This window comes from Diorhabda carinulata, chromosome 5, assembly GCF_026250575.1.
Source record: "Diorhabda carinulata isolate Delta chromosome 5, icDioCari1.1, whole genome shotgun sequence".
Lineage (NCBI taxonomy): Eukaryota > Metazoa > Arthropoda > Insecta > Coleoptera > Chrysomelidae > Diorhabda > Diorhabda carinulata.
The window spans coordinates 14,766,137-14,793,568 of record NC_079464.1 but is presented as its reverse complement, the minus strand read 5'-3'; the positions used below and the strand labels follow the sequence as shown (position 1 = coordinate 14,793,568).

At 32.9% G+C, this 27,432-nt stretch overlaps 3 protein-coding genes across 4 annotated transcripts in view; 1 reads left to right on the top strand and 2 right to left on the bottom strand.

Moving 5' to 3' along the window:
* Window positions 1-6: 6 nt before the first annotated feature.
* Window positions 7-16,069, bottom strand: LOC130893742 (uncharacterized). Of its 2 annotated transcripts, none has more exons than XM_057800079.1 (6): window positions 15,464-16,069; window positions 15,082-15,142; window positions 10,838-11,069; window positions 10,250-10,391; window positions 8,145-8,369; window positions 7-7,836 (listed from the first exon to the last, which is right to left on the bottom strand). In XM_057800079.1, the coding sequence occupies exons 1-6, from the start codon at window positions 15,527-15,529 to the stop codon at window positions 7,762-7,764; spliced, it is 801 nt and encodes a 266-aa protein (XP_057656062.1). In that variant the 5' UTR covers window positions 15,530-16,069; the 3' UTR covers window positions 7-7,761. The 2 variants fall into 2 exon arrangements, with proteins under 2 accessions (XP_057656062.1, XP_057656063.1); XM_057800080.1 differs by having other exon boundaries at window positions 15,121-15,142; window positions 15,464-15,875.
* On the top strand, window positions 4,950-26,467 carry LOC130893741 (ATP synthase subunit b, mitochondrial-like). Its single transcript, XM_057800078.1, has 3 exons — window positions 4,950-5,216; window positions 23,697-24,487; window positions 25,974-26,467. The coding sequence occupies exons 2-3, from the start codon at window positions 23,752-23,754 to the stop codon at window positions 26,375-26,377; spliced, it is 1,140 nt and encodes a 379-aa protein (XP_057656061.1). The 5' UTR covers window positions 4,950-5,216; window positions 23,697-23,751; the 3' UTR covers window positions 26,378-26,467.
* LOC130893737 (protein bark beetle) overlaps window positions 18,753-27,432 on the bottom strand; it is a 49,124-nt gene continuing 40,444 nt past the window's right edge. Inside the window, exons 13-14 of the mRNA XM_057800072.1 lie at window positions 26,469-26,722; window positions 18,753-22,117 (exon numbers count right to left, since the gene is read on the bottom strand). Coding sequence (XP_057656055.1) covers window positions 21,371-22,117; window positions 26,469-26,722 — 1,001 coding nt within the window. The 3' untranslated portion in view covers window positions 18,753-21,370. The remainder of the gene's footprint in view (window positions 22,118-26,468; window positions 26,723-27,432) is intronic.

Sequence of the window (27,432 nt, the reverse complement as noted above, 5' to 3'; positions counted from 1 at the left end):
ATCAAGCACAGTATAAAATATTTATTGGACCAAAAGATTTGATAAAAAACACTCAAAACTTAATAATTATAATATTAAATATAATGTGCGACAATAGGCATATAGAAATAATTGTTTAATTTTGGTAAAAAATATATTGAAACATTTTTATACAAAAATTATTATAAACGCGCTATAATTCTGATCCCGATGTATTTAATTTTGTATATAAACAATGTATTCTTTATAAAAGTGTAATTTTTTTTTCATGGGATCCAATTGAAATATCTATACATGTGCGCATGCTTAGAATCAAAATATTTCTTACCAAAATTCATACGTTCTCTTATATATTAAGTTCAAGGTACAAAGTTAATTTCTATATGACTATATTCATATCACAAATCAATTTTGCACGGTTACAAAACAACGTGCAAAGTCTTAGTTTCGCAATTTCTATACAATACGTAACAATTTTCAAAATTGTTAGGCTGGGGTCCCACTAGCGGTTAACGTCAATGCTCATTATTGACAATAAAAACTCGTGATTCGTTGCCAAGCATCACTACGCGTTCCACTATTAAATTATCGCGTTAAGTCGTGGCTACACCTACGGTTAATTTCTCGTTAGTGTGGTCCCAGCATTACTGATAAAAGTTATTGAAATGTCCTACTAAAAATCGACATTCGAACTAAACCAAGTTGGAAAAATCATATCCCGCTTCTATATAAACAGTTGGTATGGGAAAAAAAGTCCCTTCGTCGACAATATTCATTTTCTTTCTCGTTCGATGTACTTTATCTAAACTGCGCATGCTTGAGAATGCGCAGAACCGAGCTGAAACCTCGTAAGATGAAGAGATAGTTATCATTCTGTCTTTCTTAGTCGGAACAGCTTCCAGTTATAGAAACTGTCCATATTACATATATGAGAAGAATGATGAATCACATGCTATTTCACTTGGCATAACGATGTAGTCGATTGGTTCGACGTCATTATACCCGATCACTATATTAATCGCAAAGGTCCTAATGACAGAGCTTGGTTTGTATGGTTTCCACGATCACCAAATTAGACGCCGTGTGATTTCGTAGACGCCCTGGCTACGAATTCATCCATTTTAATAGCAACTGGGATGACATAATGCAGCTCGAAAAGTTCACTTTGGCTCACGGAATCACATATTCTGGTGAAGACGTCTGTTGTACTGATGAATTGTTCACTAAATCTCCAATTATCCAGTTGGTTTTCGTCATATTTAATGTCTGCCTAAACCAGAATAATTTTTGGGCAAGAAGAACTGAAAACGTTCCTATTATCTAATAGGTACAAAGAGAACTACTTTTGTTTGCCACGTGTGCGTAGAAACAAAACAAGACACGACCATCATTTCAACAAAACTCTTTGAAATGTTCAATGTAGATTTCAAAGACCTGTTCTATCTAATACATTTCATTTTAAATCAACTCTTAGGCTTTCTATTGGTTACCCATGGTAAAAAACGACATCATCGTATCAAAGTTCAGTCCTTTAAAGGAAGAACTGGATTAGTTGTTACAAATCGTGAATATGTGATCGTTTGCAGGCGAGATGAGCGGTATTCCACAGTTTCTTCTAATCACTTAAAGAATTGAATCAAATTTCGGATACTAGTTGCACTGGAAGTGAAACGTGGGTTTCAACAAAGGCAGAAGAAACAAAATTGGGCCAAAGAAATTGATTGGCTGTAATGTTAGAACATTGTAGCGCAAAATGGTAACCTGTAGAAGCAGAAAACTTATGAGAAAATAGAAATGAATCGTGGGCCTTAAAGGTTTGAATTACTATTTGTGGAACCACTAAAATGAAGCCTTCCAAATCTCCAAACCCATATCCACTTAAACGTATGAATTACCAAGACATGTCTCAACAACCCTTAACTCGAGACCCACCAGAGGTGACAGGTTTTACAAGAGAGAAGAAAGATGCGAGATAGTCAAATGACTTGTTGACGTGTTGAGGTTCTAGTTGCTATTTTGAAAAATTGGCATTAACATATTATTGGACTGATTTTACCACTTTTGAAAAATCGATGATGACCAGTTTGGTTCATTTAACTTCTGAGTAATCTTCAGAATTCAGAATATATCTTCGTTTTGAACAAATATGTCATTTTTGACGTTTCACACTTTAGATATCAAAATTTGTTTCTCGGGACTCTTCTACGTTATATTTCATCTACGTACATGATAAACGATTTTACAAATAATTTTCACACTCATTTTGATTATGTTTTAACAATATTAGGGCATCTAACGAGTAATTTCAACTTTTTAGGGTAGTTTTGAGGCTGTCATGGACTGGGAAATAATAAAGGACGAGACAAGATGAAGTAATTCCTTCAGGAAGTATTCATCAATAGTGATTCAAATATTCGACTTGATAATAGTGTTATTTTGTCCATTTTAAATCGTATTAACTAATTTGGAAATTTATTTCCACGATTCGTTCAGCCCCCGAGATTGTTATAGGGAACTAAATCTATTTTAAAAACACCGAGATCTACCATTTCATATATATAAATATTCACAAAAGTACAAGATTTGTAAAAAAATATGTAAGTCATTTGTTTCACAATTGTCGAAAATACTTTCCAATTTCTTTTTTTTTTCAAATTTGATAATTAGTTTTTTTGGAATTTTCGACGATTCTATATAAAAACGGCTTCTAATAGCGTCGATGAGAATTTTTTCTTCCGAAACGTTTTCTCACGGACGAATAGAAAAAACCAAAAAAAATAGGAATCTTTCTAAGCTATTGCTCAATAAGTCTCGCCGTTCAATAAGAGATGACGCTATGAGATTCGTCCAAGAATAGCACGTTGATTTTGATCGCTATCACTTTAATCTAAAATGGTGGCGATTTATATTCAATTATTAAAAAATTTACTCAAATTTAGTAGAAATATTTCGAAAATCAATTTTGATTTCAATCCATACGGAAGTTTTAGAATCATAATAAAACACGTTAATTTAGCGTTTTCTAGGTGGATTAACTTCCGGTTCGATTTTTCTAAATTTGATTTATAAATTAAACGAAGGGTTTTATTTTGGGGAGATTATTTTAACGAGATAAGGGTTTGGTTCAAAAGGAAAACCACGTAAAGTAAAAAAAGGCAAAAATAATTGTTGTTCGCGTTTTTTTTCAACTTTTACTTAATTTCGAATTGGGAACTGTCTCTTGATATTGTTAAGCAGACTGAGGAAGGGATCCATTTTCTGGTTTGGTTAGTAAGGTTAGGTATACTTTAGCTTAGATTAGGTTAGGTATACTTTTCCGTGTTATTTCAAATTGATTTTCATAGAAAAAAGACCTAAAATAAAGACAAATTATCACAAAAAAACATATAAAAGGTCTAAGAAGTAAAAAAGTTGAAGAAAAGTTAGGTATACTTTAGCTTAGGTTAGATTTACCTTATCTTCGATTAGATTGGGTTAACTGTAGTTTCTATTAGGTTAGGTTAGTTTTAGCTCCTATTAGGTTAGGTTTACTTTAGCTTCGATCAGGTTAGGTTAACCTTAACTTACTTTAGGTTTGCTTTAGCTTCAATTAGGTTAGGTTAACTTTGGGTTACGTTGAGTGAGGGTTCGTCTAGCTTAAATTATTTTAATAGGCTGATTAGTCGGGAATTGCTGATATTTATATGGAGTCATTTATAAAGCCAGTTCAAAAAACCGAACTGAAAATCATTCAATTACTGGCAAAACTGGAAGTACTAATTTGCAACATATAGGATTTTGATAAACATCTAAAACGTTAAATTAACGAGTTTATATGATGTAAAATCATGCTATTTAGCAAGGAGTATTTTTTGGTAAATTAGATCACTGGAGAAAGGGCCTTGAATTTTTAATCGAATGACGAAAACTTATTGAACAGACAGGTATTTTTTCAACTTTTATTAATTAATTAAATTAGCAATGAAAGTTACTAAAAAAAATATTGGAATCAACTCGAAATATCCAGTGGATATAATGTTTAAAAAAAAAAAGTTATTGCTTGAATTTATCGTCACGAATCAGAATTTGTGACCAAATTTTTTCTAAACATCGATTCCGATAAAAATCAACTTTTATTATTACCTGTAATACAACCAGGATTTGATAAAAAGAAAATTATTTACAATAGAGATTTAAACAACCTACAAGTACATTATATATTGGTAAAATTGCGTTTTCAATAGAAATTTCATCGACTTTCTTTTAAACAAAATAACAAGTTTCAATAACGAGTTTTTTTGTTAGTTATATTATAATCAACGTATGTTGATCAAATCAGAATTATGTATTCAATTATAAATTATAAAAATAATTTCGATAAACGGTGATCTATTAATTTAAGATGGTTTTATCGTTTACCACCATAGAAATTATAATATAAACTCCATTTTCGTATAAAACAAATATTTCCAACCAAATCTGAAATCAATTTAATTAAGGCAACGTCGCATATAGTTCATTTTATTATTAACCATTGGTATAACTGATGAATCCGTTACAATTTTTTTGAATGTCATATCTGGTTGGATACTGTTGGTGATAAAGGCCAAAAATTCAACCAAGAAGTAATTCCGTCAAATTCAAATATTGCCTATTTGAATGGCTAAGAAAACAGCTGATCTACTTCAAAATGGCGACCGAGAAGTAAAGAAGTCTTCTCAAGTTAAAATTTGATTTAGGTCTGTTTCATCTACGTATGTTACCATTGGTACAACTGATCAAACCAATAAATTTCATTTCAATTTCTTTGGTACTTTGGTACTATTAAGGTAGAGGCCAAAAAACTAAACCATGAAGAAGAGATTCTGTCAAACAGTTATGAACAAATATTGAGGAAAGTGGATATTTTTTTCAAATTTTATTTCGGTTTGTTTTATATACGTAGTAACAGTTGGTACAACTGATCAATCCAATAATTTCATTGTTGGTGAAGTACTTCAAAAGTAGATGCCAAACAACTAAACTAATAAAGAGTTATTATGTCAATTTAATTTCGATTTCTTTTGCGCTCAAGGACCCTTAAGGTAGAGACCAAAAAAGTAAAACAAAAAGTACCTCTGTCAAAAACAATCTATACGCGAGCTAGTAGTGAACAAACATGGAGAAAAGTATGTAATTTTCTCGTATTTGTTTTCGGTCAGTCTTTTCTATATAAGCGAATAGTGAAAATGATTTATGAAAGTTCTGGAAAGTGCTAGGTAAGTACTAGATATAGTTAATAAAATTAATAATGGAAATAACATAGAAAAAGTAAAACAAACTAAATTTTCGAATTTTCAAATACATATGAAGAAAAAAAAACGTTTAAAATGCAATAAATGAACAAATTCATAAAATAATGAACTTGTTAAACACTTTGGAAGGATCATGAAATAATAGATGTTAAAAAATAAAATTTTTCTTCAATTTTTCACTCCTTAGATTTTTTTTTATAATTTTTTTTGATAAATCGTTATAATTTTAAGTTTCTTTTGATAGAAAACAGGTAAAAATTGACACTTTCTTTGAAACCAATTATCTATTTAAAGGAACCTAAAATTAAGACAATTCATCAAGAAAAAAATAAAATATTACTAATACTCTCAAGTTAACATTTTTACTCTTAGATGTCCCTTTAATTTATAAAATGGCGATTAAAGTATCGTCCTTTTACTTCAGGAAAAATTTACGACGTTGCAAAGTTTCAAAAAAATTCTGATTTGATGAACAAATTCATATTATTTAAATATATATATTATTAGTACAATTAATCGATTGAGATCGTTAATATGAACCATTATTGAATCTTGTTATTATGAATAAGTCGATTTTTTTTTAAATTTTATATTTACATTATCAGTCGTTACAAAATTTTCTACAACTTTTTACAATGTATATTATATAAACTTTGAAAAAATTTCGTAAAAAAAATTTGAAGAATGTTAATATCTTCTATACAACGTTCCAATTTTATACAGGATGTCCCATAAAAATATTCCAATCAAACATTTTTTCTGTACTATTTACTATTCTCTATCTTACAAACTACCAAAGTTAGAGTTACACATTTGAGTCATTTACGTCAGTACTATCAAAATACATCTCTATTAGACGCTCAAAACCAGTAGCAGCTCTTGATATAATTTTTTAGGTTTTCTAAAATGTTTCCAAACAAAGAACTTCCAAATTTACAAAAATATAAAGAACAATCCAGGCATTGATGGCCTATTTCCTTCATTCCTTTCTCCTTACAACATTTTTTGGATTTTACTTTTCTTGTCCCACAAGTCTTTTGAAATTTCCAAGCCCCAACCGTCTTTAAGAAATCAGTCGCCACGGGGCGTTTCACTTGAATGTAGGAAAAGGATAAAACCTGAACTGAACCTAAGAAAACATCGACGTAGAGGAATAATTCGTTACAGAAAAAACTACCAAGTATTTTCGTAAAGGTTATAAAATGAAAAAAAAATTAACTCTACTAGTAGACAAAAACTCGTAAATGAAATGATTTTGATTTTTACTTCATTTAACAATGTGTTATTCTCTGATGAGGCTCACTTTCACATCAACAGGCAAAATTGTTTCTACTGTAGTATCATAAACCGATAACACAAACATCAAAGAATCTTACATAACCTTGAAAGTTACTTTAATCTAGTATGTTGATATTCAGTTGCAGAATTTTGAAAACTTCAATACTCGCACCTGGTTTTAATAAAATGGAGCAACTGCTCCTACCCCTAATACTATTTTCTGTCAATATTTTCTTAACAAAGTGATATCTCAAAGAGAATATATCCCCTAGCCACCATGAAGTCCGGATACGAATCCAATGGACTGTGTCTTATGGGGTTACTTTGAGACTAAAGTCTATAATCAAATATTCTGAAAGATTAGGTAAAACAACAAGTATTTTTCAAGCAGAAACATATTATTTATGTTATCAGATACCCAAGCAACCATTAGAGCTCATAACTCCAAAGTCATGAGAGCTAGTTTGGAAATATCTGCCTACCAACATGGTAACATTGAACATAATAGTTTTTGGATATATTCATTACCCCCTATATAACGATTTTTTTGGCTCTTGCAAGAAACCAAAAATCGACGATTATGTTACAAACCACCAATGGAATTAGATAAGCGACATATGACATATATAACGAAGTAACTTTGAGATATTCATCATTATACCAATCCTCACGAGTACAGTGTGATGCACGTTTCAATAACAAAGTTAACATCTTCAGGGATTTTCTGTGTAATTATTGGTGATATGTCAGAAATGACATAAAGAATGGAAAATTAGTGGCCGAAATATGATTTTTATCATTATAATTGACATCCTTCAAATTTATTTTCACAATTAATAAAATTAATGATTTATCTTTTTTTTATTTTTTCAAAAAATGTTAAATCAAATTCGTTTTATAAGAGATCTAGAAATTTGTACCCGTTCAACCTACTTTTCTGATGTTTTTCCGCCTTCTTCTCCTTAAAAAAATTTTTATTTGAACGTTAATTCTTAATACTAAAATTGTTTCGACGTCTCACTGTATATCTAATCCACCCTATTCGACACGTAAACTTTCGATAAGTTACTCTATAGAAAAACCCGTGGGTCTGTTAGTAGTTTTAGTACGGTTAAATTTATCCAATAAACTATGAAGTTGTATCGGGTCGTGAACAAGATGGAACATTGTCGACCTCTAAAGAGTATTCAGCTGAATCACAGGGCGATTTAGATCGCCCTTGAAGTTGATCTCACCAACAAAACACTGATAATTCGCCGGTATGATCGGTTGTATGACGCCATGCTGTCACAGACCTCGTCTTCATCTATAAGATAAAACATATTTATTACAAAATTGTTTTTAATTATTACAATTGAAAAATTTGTGGGGATCTTGGGGAAAATTACCACTATAAGTAAGATTACAACCACTTAGAGGTCTTTTAATATAGCCCCCACTCCATCAGTTCTAAGGCGGAAATGAACTTTTGTCGTTGGAGGGTATAGAAAATTCACTTAAAATGTTCCGGTAAGCAAACGTTAGAAAAAGGACCATCCCAGGATAGCATGGAGAGTCTTAGCCCCGATAAGATTGGTTTTTGTTTACCTCCTTGGTTATGAAAAGGAAACTTACCTGCTGCATTTTTTCGAAATCGAGGTAGGGCCTTTGGATATGTGCATGTTTCATATGTTTGGTTCTTTTTCTTGGGGAATCTTCGTAGTGTAGTAGCTTAGCGGGTGGGCTCGTCGAACGACCCTTACTTAAAACGATTGATCTTCGTTCGGGTTTAACAGCTTCCAGCGGCGGGGATGTTCGAAATTGTACAGGGGTGGTCCAAGTGTTCAAGAATTGGTGAACCTGGGAAATATCAACCGACAATTCGAATAAATTATAACCGGAAAAGGACAATTATTGATTGTTGATATACAAGGCGTCCAAAAATAGCAGCGGGATTTTGGTTTTGTATTGAAAATATGTTAAATTCCATCATTATCTGATCGAAAATGAGTCTCAAAGTAGATGGATTATGTTTCTATATTTTTCGATGTATATCATAATGCAAACACGTTATTTAACGTTTTTGAAGTCGTGAAATCCATTTACCAAAGCCTCACATTTCGGAAATTACTACTTAGGGTTTTGCCAATAATAGAATAAGTTGACATCTGACTGGAATTATGAATTTAATGAAAAGTTTTATTGTGGGGGGATCTGGATTAACATTGGAGAGAAAAGTAAAAATGAGGTCAAAAATAATTGTTACTCGCGTTTTTATTTATTCAACATTTATTTACATTCGATTTAGGAAATGTCTATGGATGTTATCCATTTTTAGGTTCGGTTAGGTATATTTCAGCTTATGTTTACTGTAATTAAGTTTACTATAACTTCGATTAAGTTTATTTTGGCATCGATTATATTACGTTAGGTTAGATTTACTTTGGTTTCAATTAGGTTAGGTTTACTTTACTTTAACTTCGATTAGTTTATGTTAGGTTAGGTTTACGTTGGCTTTGATTAAATTACATTAGGTTAGGTTTACGTTGGCTTTGATAAGGTTAAACTTATTTTGGCTTCGATTAGTTTACGTTAAGTCAGGTTTACGTTGGCTTCTATTAGGTTAAGTTTACTTTGGCTTCGATTAAGTTGTTGCTTGACTTTGGCTTTGATTAGTTTACTTTAGGATAGTTTTATGTTGGATTCAATTGAGTTAGGTTGACTCTTGTTTTGATTAGGTTAGGTTTACTATGACTTCGATTAGGTTACGTTAGGTTATATTGACTTTAGCTTCAATTAAGTTAGATTTACAATACTCAGACTTCGCTTAGAATACGTTGGATTAGGTTTACTTTGGATTCGATTAGGTTAAGTTTATTTTACTTTGGCTTCAATTTGATTACGTTAGGTCAGGTTTACGTTGGCTTCTATTAGGTTAAGTTTACTTTGGCTTCGATTAAGTTATGTTGCTTGACTTTGGCTTTGATTAGTTTACTTTAGGATAGGTTTACGTTGGATTCGATTGAGTTAGGTTGATTAGGTTAGGTTTACTTTGACTTCGATTAGGTGACGTTAGGTTATATTAATTTTAGCTTCAATTAAGTTAGGTTTACAATACTTTGATATCGCGATATTTTTCTATGAAATGTGATGTTTATAAACTCAAGATGAACTACAGTTTCTTATAATACATAAATCTAGTTCAAAAAATCAAACCGGAGATCAACCAATCCAATTATAGATAAAATTGTCATCTGAAATTTCGATAAATGGATTCTGCGACATGGAAAACGTTAAACTAAAGGGTTTTTATTATGATTCTAATCCAGGCAGATATGGAATCTTATTCAGTTAATATTAGGTTTCTGGTTATTTTCAAGAATTACAAAAAATTTATGAGTCTTCGAACCATTAAGTAACAAGAGATATTTTGATATGCCAAAAGCCATAAGTTTGGCTGTAATGTGTAGTAGAAGACTAGAAGTACAAATTTTGATCCCTTTGACTATTTTTTGTATAATAACAGAAAAAAGAGGTGAAGGAAACAAAGCAAAGAATAAGGTCAAAATATTACGTTGAACTAAAAACCCCGATGCTTTTTTTGGACATCCTGTAAAAATGACGCATATTTAGAGTTCGAATAATGAAAGTACATATATATATATATATATATATATATATATATATATATATATCTGAAATAGAATGTTTTTGTGATTCCTATCGAATTTTAGGCTCACCTCATCGTCAGATGAACCCGAATGTTCAATAGGGTGGGCGCCGTCTTCGGAGCAGCTACAACGTTTGAGTTGATATGGCGAACATGGAGATGGTGATAAATTACTATAATGAGACATATTTTCTTCATTTTCAGGTGTATACCTGAAAAATATTGGAAAATACATTTCTAGGAACGTGTTTTTACTATTTCAAATTAATTCATCGTCGACTGTCTGCAGAGGGAGCTTTATATATTCCAAATCTTTGAAAGGAGTGACTTTTTTAAAACCAAAAAACATCCAAATACTTGTCAGCAAATCAGCAATATAATGACCAGTTATCGTTTCGAATTTGTATGAAAGCGAGCTTTTGATAAGCATTAAGCAATCGTAGTACCCGCGAACTTTTATTCAACAACTTTAAGTACAAGGACTCGGATTTTTATTAATTATTTCTAAGTATAAATATTTCTATGGAACGAGGGACTTTCAGTATAATATTTACGTAACTTTTACTAACGTTTTTTCACAGGAATAATTTTACAGTTTAATTAAGCTACAACACTGTATAATCGTAAGATCTAATCTTATGGTTTTGTTTTTAAATACCTTCGATTTTGCGTGTCTCCTATTTGTGACCATTTTCTTTTTTCCGCCAAACACACGGAAGACGACCTCAAGGGTCTAGGAGGCGCCATTGATCGCCGCATTTTGCTATTGCTATTGATAACTTCCAATTCTTCTTCGGAACTATGAGCGTCGTGTTGATCGGGAGCGGGACTTTCCATCGAACATCCGGTATCAGTTGGTGATACGTTACATACTCGATCGGAGCAAGTACCTGTAATAATATTTTCTTCTATATATTAATAGAAAGCACCATACTACAAGAATTTGTAGCATTTAGCAATTGTGTAATTGAAAGAACTGACCGCAAAGATGGCAGCATATTGAATAGACTTAAACGACATTGGAAAGCATAGGCGAATAGCCAGAAACGAACTTGGAGTGTGAGGACAATTTTCGCATTACATTCTACACCATGCAGGCATCAGTCTGCGTTGTACTACCTCCAAAGCGATTCAAAACAAATGTAGAGGATTGCAGCTTCTTCTCCATGACAACGTTCTTCCAAGCACTGCTGGTTCAACCCAATGAACAATTTCAATGGAACACCAGTTGTACAATCCTGACTTAGCAGGCGAATATTTTTTTTGAATGGTACAGCAGCATTTGTTTGCTAAAAGTGACCAAAAAAATCAGGGATACCAATCGCAGAAGACGAATCATTCTCCACCACGAGCTATCACATATCAATTCAAACAAAAACGTTTTTGAACAGTTCAAACTTCAAATTGATAATTCATCCGCCGTTTGGCACCCAATGATTTCTTCTCTTCTCCGCAGATCAATGATAAATTGCGAGGTCAAAGTTTATCTACACCTGAAGAAGCGATTGACGCATTCAAATCACATATTTTGGAGCTATGTACCTCAATCGGAATGGAAAAAGAGATTCGAAAATTGGTTCATACTCATGCAAAAGTTTTATCGGTGCCCCATTACCAAACACAACTATCATCCATTAATCGATCCGCGAAGTTAGTTAATACGAATTAGAAAGTGTGTAAAAAATTATTACAAATTAGCGTTCACTGGGGCGTTAAATGCGAATATAAATAAATAAATAAAACGGAAACTATGATAAATATTACTTAGCTCAAGCAATTATTATCAAGTAGGTGAAATTACAAATGCGAGAGAAAAATTTATTAATAATACTGAACGTACACGAGCGAAAATATGACGCATCTTTAGTCACTGCCTGATTAATTTCATCGTCGCTGTTAATCATTTTACCCCTTAACTCTGTCTTCAGCTTTGCGAACAAAAAATAGTCACACAAGGCCAGATCATGCCTATACGGTGGATGTTTAATCCATCTGAACCCACATTAATGTACAGCAGCCTTGGAAAACGAAACAGTGTGGATTGGAGCATTGTCTTGGAGTAAGCGCACACTTCACTTGATTTAGCCGCGACTTTTTTTCGATAATTTTTTGACGTAACTGTCTTAGTAAGCTAGAATAATAGCCAACGTTCATTGTTATATTTGATTCCTTAAATTCAATCAAAAAGATACCCTCGCAGTCCCGAAACATTATAACTATCACTTTTTTGGTGCTTTTCGTGACTTTTCCTTCTGTTGACACGGGGTCTCCTTTCCGATGCCACTAGTTCCATCACTCGATTGGATCACAATTCCTCGCGGTTCTAAAACTCGCTCAAAACATTCTACTCGATGCTGCTTCAAAAAAGTGCACTATTTCTAGCTGCACTTTCTTTTGCTTCTAGTGACCGGTTGCGTCCATCTTCTTCCACTAATTTACGCGATATTTTCTGGAATAATCACCGTCACAGAATCTACCGCTCGTGGATCATTCTCTAAAGAAATTTCTCAACGACTTGCTCATTTAATTAGCACTTAACTTTCAACTTATTGTTTTTTCTGTCTGTCATACTGCTTTGCTAACTTTAGTGACATTTTAATCTTATTACTTAAGTAATTTCTATCAGAGTTGAAGCGATTTCCATTTTCCTCAAAGAAGGTTATCAAGTCATATTCCTGTACAGTCGTCTTTTTGAACTTTATCTAGAGCATTTGATATTTGTTTTAAGTTTACTAACTAGTTTTGCGCATTCATTTCTAAGTTTAGAACAATAGAACTTTGATTAAATCAAAATTATTGAAAATTCAAAAATTTTGTAGTAGTTTAAACATTTCAGTAATGTCGCAATATTGCGTGATGTCATAGGTATAAAATAAACACTGAACATATGATACAAAGTAGATATGGCACTTATTCTAAAATAAGCATTATTGAACTCTGATTAATCTGAGAAACCCAACAAAGACGGCTGTCAATGAGATAATTCACATTCACAGTGGTCGTCACAGAAGGAATGAAAAAATTAAATATTCTACTTAAAATAAATATGATGAACACAAAATAACTTGTCTACTTCTCTCACGTCCATCTTTAGTCAACAGACCCACGCCATGTCAATTTTAAAAACTCAAAACCCGGACAACATAAGTAAAACCATGGTATTACTCAACATAACCTAATATGGCAGCAGTACCTAATAATTTGACATTTTTCGACAGCATAACCTAACCTAACAATCGAAGTTGCTCAATAATACAATAGGGCACTTCCATGGTTTGAAAAAAAAAATAGTTTTGGTTAGTTTATTTACAACTTTCATTATAATTTTTTCCTAATTCTTTGATCAATATTCATAGAGAAAAAAATTAAGAAAAATCAAAAAATTTTGTAGGTAATTTAAACATTTCAGTAAGGCCTCCATATTTCGTGATGCCATAGGTATAAAATAGACACTGAATATATGATACAAATTAGATATGGCAGTTATTCTAAAATAAGCGTTATTATTAAACTTCGTTCGTTTTTTGTGCCAGGATGTAAAAATACCACGGCTAAAATACCTGATAAAGTTTTTTTATATATAGAAAATTTTTTTTATTCATACGTATAACTAATAAAAAAAACTGTATTGTAACAGAACGCGCTACGCTGCCTGCAACGATAACCTCGTGATCATCAAGCAGACAACTGCTCAATTTTTATTAAACCTATGACGTCACAACTGAAAACCAATGAGAATTGTTTTCTTATGAAGTTGAAATTTTTGCGATTTTCAATTAAATATTTAGATATTATTTTTTCACTTTTAATTAAATATTAATGGGCATCAATTTGGTAAAAAACGATTTGTAATCATCAATTTTTTTACTTGACTGATTTTAACATGTTTTAGGCGCATTTTTTTGCAAACAATTCTTAACAAAAACAGTTTTTTTTTTCATTAGAAACATGTTTTTTTCCAACCTTGCGACTAGTAATGTTGTAACCATTTATGTTTAAAACGCTCGTGTATTTGGACACAAATAAATAATTCAGTAATTATCTAAAAATCATCCCCCACCCCCTATCGACTTGGGGTTGTGGGGGTGTTAGAGGGAGGTAATTACAATATATGGAAGGTGGAATTAGTCGTCGGTCATTGTTTTTAAGTTAGGTTAGGTTAGGTTTTACTGTATACAACACCTTTCCTTGCTCTATTTACATCCCCCTACATACACCCCTTGATCATAAAAAAATAGTTATTGAATTTTCAATTTTTCCAAATGTATTTTTTTATGTTAATAATAATTACTAATGGTTACGTCAATTAACAATTATAATTGTTCATAATTCCACTGAATTAATTTCATATATTTTTCTCATATTATTTTCAATATTTAGCTGTATTTTTTGATTATATAATTTCGAATAAACTTTATAATTTGTTAATACACTTAATTCCAGAAATTTTTATTCTTTAACCCTCTCTATTCTTTTAACGAGGGATGACCGACGGCTGGAATATTTTTTTTGTTTTCACAACACTTCTCTTTATTAGTCCCTACAACCACAAGTCGATAGGGGGTGGGGGATGATTTTTAGGTAATTACCTTCATTTTGATATAAAAATGATATCTTTATAAACACCTTATATAATTTAGTAAAAGTGCATATTGTATAAACTAGGATTATAAAAGAAATTCAATTGTACATGGTGTAAAAATAAAAAGTTTCTCGTCGCCTATCAATAAATTATGGAATTACCGACGATTATCACACCCTGTATATAAAAATTCCAGAATTACCATCTAGACTATAGAAAAACATTCCCGGAAATTATGGCTCACTTCTAAGATTGAAATTAGATTAGAGATAAATATTTACGCTGAGTAATAAATTATAATAATAAAGAGCTAAGCTTACCCAGCTCTGGTTCATCAATTTCTTCATCAGATTCCGTACCTGAATCGTGGTCTTCATCGACCTATAATTAAAAAGAACTAAATAGAAAACAAAACTGACATTGATTGTTCATTGAGTAACCACCGGCAAATTTGAAATTGACAAATTTTATTACTGGATATTTATATAAAATTCGACTCGTATATAACATAATCATATAAGATATACACACGTTACGATGATATAATAAATTTGTTAAATTTAACGTAAATACTAAAGCTACAACCGAAAAATTAAATTTCCTTTGTTCTCGAAGCAACACAGCAGCCATTTTTTACTTACGATGACCTTCAACGAGGTTAAAAAAAATACTATGTAATATATGTAAATAGAATATACAAACCTTTCCAACGTAATTATCTTCACTAATAGAATGAGTTCTTAGTTTATGCGTAAGAAATTTTAGCATATTTTCTTTTCGAGTTCGAGATCCCGTATATTCCGCCACTTTGAATTATGTTTTATAAACGAGTTTCACTGAAATTTATTACAAATTCACTTGTTCATGGTATAAACTTGATTAATTTTGAGAAAATATTTTTTTTACCAACCGGTTGGTACACGAATTTGACGATGTATCTATTCCCACACCGGCTGTTCTACTACTCTTACTCGGAACTCACTACACGAAGTCAGCTGAACTACACTATGGAACATCCAATTAATACTACTAGGGTGAAGTCGTTTAATTTAAAAACGAAAAATAATTCACTTCGTTATTACACACTAACAAAAATGTTTATTTTATATATTTATTCATCTGTTTAAATAAGATTTACCACAAAATACGCTGTTTATATATCAACAGTGTTAATTATTGTACATTATCGAAAGATCTTCACCCCTTGTAATCTAACGATGGACTCGTCCGCATCCCATTGATGACAAAGGAGGTAAGTCCCATGCCGTCTGTGATTGGCCCCTATACGTCTGTTATGTATTCATTCTCGCCCACCTAGGGAATCGCTATCTCACTTCAAACAGTTGCATAACTACTAGCCGTATCGCGTAGCACTTACGTATGCACGTACGTGAAAACAAATTATTGTTTTTGTACAGGGTGCTTGTCGAAAAGGTCAAGTCAAAGGTAAATCATAATCGCATTTAAGCGTTTGTGGTTATTATCTCGTTTTATTTATAAACTAGATGAATTTAAATATACAAAAACAGCTGGTAGTGAATTAATACTTTTCGATGATAACGTTCAAGATAATTGAATTTTTATATATACGAGGTTTTTTTAATGTTATGTCATCAGCGTATATTAGATTTAAATATGCAAATATAGTGTGATTAAGCAGGTGTAACCCTGAACTTCAAAAGTGTCTATACACTACAATTTCAAATTTAGTTCAGATTTATATTTATTTAACTTAATCCAACCAAAAAAATTACAACCGATAAGTTTTTTGTTTATATTTTTCACACAGTCTCAAATTGAATAAATTATTTCCTTTCCTACTTTGTACTAGTTATTTCACTATCCACAGTTATACAGGGTGCTAGACAAATTATTTTCTACTGTTGAAAAAAAAAAATTAAACTCAATTATTATTTGATTTGTTATCTGTACGTGTGTATCTGTGTCTCACGACGAGTTAAAACTACCTGCTTATGGCAAAATACTTTTTTATTTCTACTTTTGGGTTTTCGGATACGATTTTTTTAATTAAAATCATTTCAAAGATGGCCGACTGTAACTTTGTTATTTTAAATGGAACACCCTGTATATTAATACATTTTTGAAATCTACGTAAAATTTTAGTATACTTTTGTCTGGAAACTATTTTCGAAAAATGCATATTTTTTGAATTATTAACTTTTTTTACAAAGATACCCTTAAAGATATGAAAATGGTTTCTGTTCTTTCAGCAAGTTAATATGTTTTTGGAGCTATGTTGAAAAATATTTCAATTTATGCATGGTGTGTATAAAAATTGTTCAAAGTTTAACTTCATAAATATCAAATTTCTTTATTTTTTTTTTTTTAATAGAACCACCTGTTTTTTTATTTTAAAGCATTCAGTGGTAAAAAATAAGGCAAATTCATGTATACTTTCCTATACCTAAGCCTTACCGTTATCTTATTTGAAGAAATTTGATATTTATGAAGTTAAACTTTGAACACTTTTCATACAAATCCTGTATAGAATGAAAAATTTTTCAACATAGATTTTTTCAAATACGTCTGACCTTGCTAAAAGCAACTGAATAGAAACCATTTTCATATCTTTAAGGGTATCTTTGTAACAAAATAATTTATAAGGGTCGGCAACGGTTAAATTTTTTTCAAAAAAATTAATAATTCAAAAAGTATGCATTTTTCGGAAAAAGTTTTTAGATAAAAGTATACTAAAATTTTACGTAGATTTCAAAAATGTATAAATATACAGGGTGTTCCATTTAAAATAACAAAGCTACAGTTTATTTCCGGTAGAACTGGAAGTCGGCCATCTTTGAAGATATTTTAGTTGAACAGATCGTATCTAAAAACCCAAAACTAGGAATTTTTATGATTTTACTATAAGAATTTTGCCATATACAGATAGTTTTAACACGTCGTGGGATACCCTGTATATTATAGTCTATTTATATGTACGAGGGTGGAGTAAAAAATAATTTCTAATGTGAAACTCTATGATCATCTAAGGGAAGGACCTAGGAAGGAAAATATACCTCCAAAGATAGAAAAACTACCAAAACAACAAAAACGAAAACCCAAGAAAATGGGGGCTTCATTATTTAGCGATAATGACAGAGCAAACGATAACATAACTTTGTATAGTGAAACTAAAACTTTTACATCAGATGAAGAAAGGCAAATGGAAGGTAAGGAGGAAAAAATTAACAACAAGGAAGAAAATGAAGCTCAATAAAGAATCCTAGAACAAAAGGCACAGTCGGAAAACAAATAAAGTAAGGAAGATTTTACAAAACAACAAGACGAGAATGAGAAGGAAATAGGACAGAAAAGGTAGAAAAAAACATGATATAAGTTCTACAAAGATGTTAGAAACGCCCTATAAGGAACAAGTGAAGAAAAGAAATAGAAAAAAGGTCATCAACAGCACAACCTTGGTGGTTAAAAGATATGTTTTCAATGAGAAAAAAAAAATAGAAAAGCTATAAAGAAAAAATTTAGTGTAGACCAAACAATGACTGAAGAATAAAGACTCTTGGTACTGTTAACTTCGTGATGAAGATTAACTAAAAGATATGTAGCTGTGCACAGTTCGTTCACAAAAAATGCGCATGTCTTGTCAAAAATGATAAAATTGAGTTTGTTTTTCCAGACTGTTCATAATAAAATCTGGTTACAGTTTAAAATAAAATTCCACTTTCCTTTAAATGAACCAAAAAATGTTTAGTTTCGTTTTGAAAATGTTACTTTTAGAGTTATATAATTTTTGTTTTATTTGCGTTTGAGTTGTTATAAAGATGAAGAACTAAGAATGGAGAATACATATTACCAACCTATGCTGGGAATATGTCTAGTTAGAAGATTTTTTCTGCATTTTATAGAGGGATCTTCTTAACGTAGATATATACCTACACCTACCTTACTTAAACGTCCATTCACTCTTTCTTTTTGATCACACCTCGTACATAAAAAGTAATTGAAACTAAAATAATTCGTAGAAAATATTTATTTTACATTATTTGAGATCTGCTTACAAAATATTTACAAAATTCCAAAAAACAATACAAGACCCGATTGTACAGTCTACATAGTAACAAAAATATATACAGTTCTAAAAAAAATATAACAAAATGTTCAATGGTCACTTATATAAAGTAATTTTCACGAAAATACGATGCTTGTCAATAATCACATTAAAAAAATTAAAAACTAAACACCCCAATTAACGTTCGATTGGTCTATCCAATATACGTAATAATATTAAGGCATCTCTCTGTATAACTGAAAATAGTGGGAAGATTTAAATGTTTAGATCCATTAAGTGCGTCTAGAAAACCCCATACTCCATTAACCATGGTTCTTAATGAAGCCTTAACTTTGAGATTTTATCAAAAAAGTAAAGTTTCAAAGGGGAAAAAGATGTATGAATGTTTGCGAAGATGATTTTGACGATAAAGATAAGAATGATCAAATTGTTCAAGAGATCTTAAGGTAAATTTGAAAAAAACGCGTGTTTTGCTTGACGGCTTAAAGCATTATAAGCATACAATCACGTTTGAATGACAAATAAATGAAAATTAGCAAACGTATAGTTTCAAAGGGAGTAAAGATGTATGAATGGTTGCGAAGATGATGGTCCTAATATGAGTTGGCAGCATTGTCTTATTATCGCGAGATCAGACATACATCGAATTTCGTGAGAAAAATGATTCAACTATTCTTAAAATAATTAAAGTATAGAATATATCAAAATTTTATAAATAGTAATAATAATAATTTGTATAATGGACGTTTGATCTTTTTTTTTAAGAGGCTATCGTGTAGTAGAGCATGAAAAAATAACAGCCCCTGTGACGCTAGGGCTGTGATTTACAGTCTTGTGCCCATAGTCCAAAGTATGCAGCTCGCTCATTGGTATGTTTGGTGATCAAAAAGTCACTATAACGGATATTGTCTGGGCATATTTTAAGGCGTTTTGTCTTCTCGTACCCTACGACTTTAGTCTGAAACCTAACCTAACCGACCACTCTAATTACTACACCACTGAGCCGCCCAAGAGCTAAATGGCTAAAACATTTATTTCTTAGCTGATTTAGTGGATCGGATCTGGTGTGCTTCCAGTTATTATTGGAGTCCAAGAGAGCCCATCTTTCAATATAAAAAAATTCAAAGAAAAATACTTATGGACTCCTCGAATGTTATCTAACAACAGTGTTTTGGTTTCTTTGTAAATAACTCTACCTTTAGAGCGTTTCCTAACAATGATACAGTGTTCATCTAGTGCCAACTACACCCCTGGTAGTTTCACAACGACTAGGATAACACTGCACCACCAAACTATTTCAATATTCACTTTAAAAATGTGACTTTCCACTTTTTATCACAATTCAAGCTTGGTTTGTGCCGCCCAAATTAAAACTAAAATAAATTTTAGCATTAAACCAAACTCATAACCTCAAGAAATCAAGGAATTAAACTAAGAAGTTGGCAGTGATAAGAACCCTCATCCGCTGAATGTACCAACCTCAGTAAGAACAATCTACGAATACTAACAGGAGTTCTATGGGGGTACTGTTGTCTCAACAAACACCTAAAGGCGCTGGACTTAGCAGATAATGCAGCGTGGAGGTTTTGTTGCATAGAGGACGAATCCTCCAGCCACATTATCTCGAGGAACTCCAGAGCACTACACCTGGGAGCGCTTGGACTAGAAGACGAAGATCCCTGGTAATTAAAGCCATCCCAAATTCATGGATCAGCTGAAAACACTGGGTTCCCCAATATCGCAGCAAGAAAGGGGGACCCAATATATCCTTTGGGTCGTGATTTTGGATCTAGAAGTTATGTTATTTAAGTTGAACCAAAAAAAAATATATTATCTATCAACAGTGTTCAATAAATCAAACTCAATCAAACTAAGAAGTTGGCAGACAAGCCCTTCACGGAATATGAAACCTTCTGTGGTGTCAGTTAGAGGACAATGGAAAAATCGCTGGAAAAGAAGGTAGACCAATTAATTGGATACCCTACAGGGACTGAGACAGGTAAAGACTCTTCTGAGATACTATAACCAGAGTAAATCTGTTGAATGTTCTATCGGGGCAATCTCGCCTCAACAAACGCTTGAAGACGGCTAAACCTAGCAAATAATGCGTCGTGCAGATTTTGTTGCCCAGAGGACTAACCTCTAGTCACATTCTCTCGAGGAACTCCTGAACACTATACCTGGGAGCGTATGAAATAGAAGACGAAGATCTCTGGCAATTAAAGTCATTCCACATTCTAGAAGGAGTGGAATTGAAGGAACAGCTGGAAACACTGGGTTCCCCATTATCAGCAGCAAGAAATGGGGATGCAATAGATCTTTTGGGTCGCAGTGTATACGATACCCCATACAAGGGGTTAATAGTTGGCGAACATCTACTTATCAAAAACGTATCAGAAACTTCACTAATTATCCTAATTTAAAGGCACTTTTACACTAAGACACAATTTTATTCAAATCGATATTACCTGTTGTAAATTTCCTTATCTAACTGAAATTACTCATACCGGAACTATTTTCGATAGAATAAAGTCATTTTGTGAATAATTAACAATTTTATTTAATCACATCGCTGTTTCTAGCGGTTGACTTCTACTTCGACTTGCGTCAGTGATAGGTTGGTTGAATTGAGGACTGCCACCTGGCGGCGTATAATCGAAATTAGTTTCCAATAAAACTTCACTTTTAGCTCTAGTTTTCGGCATGGGGGGAACGTTTCCCTCAAAATCCGGAGAATATGTCATATTATCGAGTTTTTCCGAATAAGTAGGGGAATATTTTCTCGGCGGAGTAGCCGGTTTCTTTTGAGGAAATTTATTTTTCAATTCTTCTATCAAACCGTAATCGTAGGGTTTGTTAGCGTCCTCGATACCCCGTTTCATATCCAACGTCGAATCAGATTTATTATGTAACGGTAGGGTGTCCGTGTTGTAGTACTGACTTGGAGGATAGGAGGTTACGTCACTGGATTTATCCATAATAGGACTTTCTTCGGTAGAATCATCTTGAACACTTTCAGCTCTCGATTGGTAGTTCGAATTCGAAGCAAACGTTGAATTGTCTCGGAATCCTTCGTTTCTAAACGATAAATCGAAAGTTGGTTTCGCGTATTGATTCTCGAAGCGAGCCGGCGATTTGTGGTATTCAATTGTCGGGGAAAACGAAAACGAAGTTGGATTCGGATTATGAGATTCGTACACGTCGTACGATTGATTATCATCTATAGATGAACTATAATTTGATTTTTCAATGCTGTCGATTGATCCGTTCGTAATCATTTTCTTTGTAAGAGTATCCGTCGATCGAGTACTCTGAAAAAAGAAAAAAAATTTTGTAAATTTTTTATGTATTGTCATTTGTGATAAATAAAACTAGGAACGATAGTCGGCTATATCTCAGAAACGGAAGGTGCCCCGAAAAACAACTAAAAATTATTTTTCAAATTTTAGCACCACCACTAGAGGGTGATTTGAAAATATAAAATTAAAAAGGCAAACATTTCTGGCACTTTATATACGATAATCAAGTTTTGTTGATTTTTATTTCATTTATTTCATAAAGTTTACTCTATTTCCTCAAATAAGGAGTATGGGCGAGCAGGAGCCTTGTTATAAATAAATGCCTGTAAAACCAGTTTTTATTAGTTGATCTTCATAAACTTCATATTATTCGACACAGCTTTTGCCCAACAATACAAAATATATAAATTCTGAGCAATTTAATTGGTAACGTGAATTTTAGAGGGCGTTGTTTCCTATATTTCAGATATTGTGATTTCTCTTTCAAAACTAAACTAAATTATCGTTAAAATAGCGAAACTTTCACGTTTGTATCTAAATTTGTCTAGAAAAATCACACGTTTGGAAACCCGGCCTTGGCAAACCAATAATGGCCCAAGCCTAAGATCATCCTGGCTTGGCAGACCTTTGAATAACTTATAAAGTTTTGTTCAAATATCTTAACCATAACAGATATCGTGACATTAGAGGTAATAATGGGACGCAGACCAGTCTTGGGTTTATCTAGACAACCAGGCCTGGTCGAGGCTTACAAACTAAGCGAGGGACATTGTCTGGGTGTGGGCCAATAAATGCTTCCAAGCTAGGGCCAGAGTTATACTTACTTGGCCCAAATCTGAGTCTTTACTGGGCCCATCGTAAAATCCTATATGGGATATCTAAAATTTATGAAACAACGCCCTCTAGCATTAACGATGTTAATTAAATTGCTTCGAATATATATGTTTTGTATTACTGGATAAAAGCTCTTCCAAATAACATCAAACATCAAATCGACGCGTTTTTTCATAAAAAGTTCAGTACAAAAAATGCTCAGAATTTTATAATCGTAAGTAAAGTGCTACTTAATTTGGTAGATTTTCAAAAATTTCGCTTTTTTAATTTCATATTTTCCAACACACCCCTAGTATTTGACCTATAACTCTTAAAATAATTTCTACGTGTTTATCGGAATCTCTTTTGTCATAATTTTTTTCCTTATAGCTATAATATAATCCATTCCTGAGATATAGCCGACGTCCTTTCTAATTTCGGACCCGGTATAATAAATTAAACGCAATGAAAATATATCTACGCCACTGTAATATTTCTTCGTTTTTTTGAAATTATTGAAACATATACTAATAGAGGCATTCTTAATTCAAAAAAGAAGAAGAAATAAATACGTTTTACAAAGCGGCAGTATTGTCAATAATAAAAAAAATGGAATATAATTATTTTTGATAAAAATTGAGTGAATGGAGATATTGTCAAATTAATTTCTTGGTTTTTCTAATTTCCATTATTACATAATATTTTATGAAGAATTTAGAAAATAATTTTTTGCTATTTGTGTAGTTAGAGTTAGTTTACAATTTTTATATTTGTCAAGGTGAAGGCCGAAAAATTGAAGAAAAAGAAGACGAATTTTTCAGTCAAATAGAAAAATGCTGCAAATTAAATATCTACAATATTTTCCCGTTATTTCGAAGAATATTCAAACCGTACGCTTAGTAATCGCAAAATCGTATTGTAAGAGTAGAAGCGTGAAAATTTCTGATAGTGAAAAACTAAAAAATCCGCAAATAGAATCAATACTTTTCAAAAGCGATGAAGAACCTTGCGGACTCACCGAAAGAGAAAAAGAAGCAGCCATAACTAGTAGATTATCAAAAGAATATGATCAATTAACTTCAAATAAAATTTTGTTGAGATTAACTGATGGATTTAAATTAACCCTCGACGATGACCAGAAACCGAACATACCACCGAATCAACCTTTAGACGAAACTATTAGTAAATTGAAAGATTCCGTTGCCGATCTTCCCTCTGACGATCTACCTCCAAAAGAACCTTCTATTAAAAAATTATCTCTCACCAGACAAGAACCAGGACCAGTTATTTGGGGATTTGTACCAAAAGAATGGGTCACATTCTTTTATCCTAAAACTGGAGTCTGCGGATTTTATACATTCCTATTTACCACTGTAACTTATTTAGTTAGTAAAGAGATTTACGTCCTTGAACACAATTATTACAGTGGACTTTCTGTGGCTGTAATGGTTTGGGCTGCTGTTCACTACATAGGACCACCTCTAGCGAAATGGTTGGACAAGGAAATTGATGATTACGAAAATGCGTGGAAGAAGAGCAGAGAAGATAGAATTCAAGGTCTAAAAGAAGGTATTCATATAATTAAGTATACATTTAATTCTATATTTACTTGGTAATGCAATGAAACCAACCCCACCCCTTCTCCTCGTGACAAAATAGACAAAATCGGGAATCGAAAGTAACCTCGTTTTTGAATTGGCCCAATATCTTATTGTACCAAAGTCCGTATAAACAGCGACGCGACGGGTGATGTCTACTGTCAAATTTGTATAAAATATGACATCTCTACAACTGTCAAAGCAGACACACTTGGATTTATGGAAACTCGTACAATCTGGAGGCTGTCCAATCTCTGTGAAATCACATTTGTGTACAGCATCGAAACAGCGTAGGCTGGAACATTGTCATTAATCAAACGCACGTCTCGTATGATTTTGCAGCGTCCTTTTTCATACTTTTCGAAACCTTTGCTTTTATTGTAAGCGCTCTCCTATCCTCTGCCCTTCCATGGAACATTTTTTATATGTCAGTTCATAGTAGAAGATCAAAGAACATTATACTCGACGCTGCTTTTGCACAGCGTTGGGAATTGTTGCATCGAAGAATTTCTCGCGCACAAACTCGTCAACCTCGTCGTCGGTTTTGAATTTTTAACCCCCCAACGTCCTCTTTCAGTAGTCCAAACATGTGGTAGTCGCAGGGTGGAAGTTCTAGTATCTCTCCCTTCCCTAGTTCTGTTATAGTATCCAGGGTAAGACGCGCGACAAGGTACAGCACTTCCCGTCCTTCCCAGAATACAGTACACATCATCTTATCCGCAAATATAGATTTCTTCGCTTTGACTAGCGCTCCTCTTTTTGAGACGAGGTGTATACTAGTGTATCCATGGAGGACAGACTCCCAATATTCATCTTACAGTCCCCCAAAATGAATTTTACGCGGCGAATGTTGTTTGATGTAATGCTGGTTCGCGTTCGACAATCATGCGGTTCATTATCGACTGTTTCGCGGTCATTTGTTCATTTAAATACAGCAGACCTTTTCAGGTATTCACTACCGAATTTATTTCGTAAATGCCGACAAATTTCCGTGTTTTTAATGCCTTCCCACACCGAACAACGTTGCGCAACGGCGGTCGGCACTTGTCGCTTACTCATGGTCATAACGCGCGTGTGAAGCATGCGTTCGCGACGAAAACTGTACCATATTGTTAGAATAGGATCCAGCTAACAAATGATCAAGCCGCTACTTTAAAAACGCCATCTACAGCGTTAGTCTTAGTCATATTTGAATCCCTTAACGCGAAACTTCACCAAGTGGTGATTTCATCTCTGCTATGATAAAATGGATCGAAGCAGCACGATGAAATTTCGTGTCACTAACACGTGCATAAATATTTTTGCGAACGCACTCTATTTACTTTATGTTATAGAGATAGATATGTGTCATATATCATAGATATTGATGACATTAGTATTAGATATTTATAGTGTTACGTACCACGGTAACTTTAGATAAAATCAATAAATTGAATGATTTTATTCTTTATCTACAGAATTAGCTCACGAAAAGTACCTCCAATACCAAGCAGAAGGACAACTGTTATTAGTTGAAGCGAAAAGGGAAAACGTGGCTTTGCAGTACGAGGACGAATTTCGTAAAAGGCAAATGCGTGTTTACGCAGACGTAAAACGTATTTTGAATTATCAAGTAGCCACCGGAGACGTTTTTAGAAAAATCCAACAAAGAAATTTGGTGCAATACGTTGAAGCGGAAGTACGAAAATCAGTTACGCCCGAAGTGCAAAATAAACTTATCGATGGTTCGATCGAGATGCTGGTTGGCGAACTATCCAAAACGATAGTTTCTGTGAAGAAAGAAGAAGTTATGGTACCAGTGAAACCCCCAACAGACGGAAAATCTGATGAAGGTGGTAAAGATGATAAAAATAAAAAGTGAAAATTGTACGCGTATTAAAAATTCAGTTAATTCTAAGTAGATTTATATTTTTCGAAAAATTTGAGTTTGGAAATAAAATAATTTTGCTTACTTGTTGATTTGCTTTACGTCTATATCCGGGATCAGCGAAACTGCTCTGCGACAATCCGATGGATCGAAGCGAATGTAAACTTTGCCTGATACTGTTTCTTCTTTCCAATCTTTGGGCTTTCCTTACCTTTGATTTCGTCCACCAACATGCAACGACGATTATTATTAAAATAACTGCTAGAACTAAACTACTTATCACAGATATAGTTATCATATCGTCAGCTAGCGGAAGGATTCTGATCTGAACTTTTGGATCTAAAAAAATTATTAGTATCAGTTGAACAATGATAAAAAATAACAAAAAAAGACATTCAGAGGCACCCACAGGCTAATCCAGGGCGCAAAATTGAAGTCGGGGAATCTGACAGATCACCTGAAGATTCCAAAAAGTCATTCGGAGGCTTCTACCCTAAGGATTATTGAATTGATGAAGCGTGTAGTTTAATGGACAAAGTCCTCTCATTCGATAACTGTCAATATATTTGGTTAACACAGGGACTATGTCAAAGCGCTGCACTACAGTCTCGGGGACGTTGCTAAAGTTGTTTCTTCTTCACTTTATAGCGAAAAAAAGTGGGATTCAGAGGCGCCCACAGGCTAAACCAGACAGAAATCTAACAAATCACCTGAAGATCCTAAAAAAGGAATTCAGAAGGACCCACAGGTTAATGTAGACAGCAAAAGAAAGAGATTTCAAAAAAAAGGAATTCAGAGGCGTCTACAGATAAACTAGCCAGAAAAATTGAGTTCAGGGAATCTGAGAGATCACCTAGAGTCGAAAAAGCTAGAAAGCAGTGACGAATCATTGAACCAAATGTGTAGTATGATTGACAAAAATATCCCATTCGATGACTACCAATCTTGGTATAAATATTGTTACCAAAATGTCTCTTTGCACATATGTTCGTTGTCGACTCTTCTCGTGGATGTATCTAAAGATTCTTGAGTGAAAGAATGAATCGTGG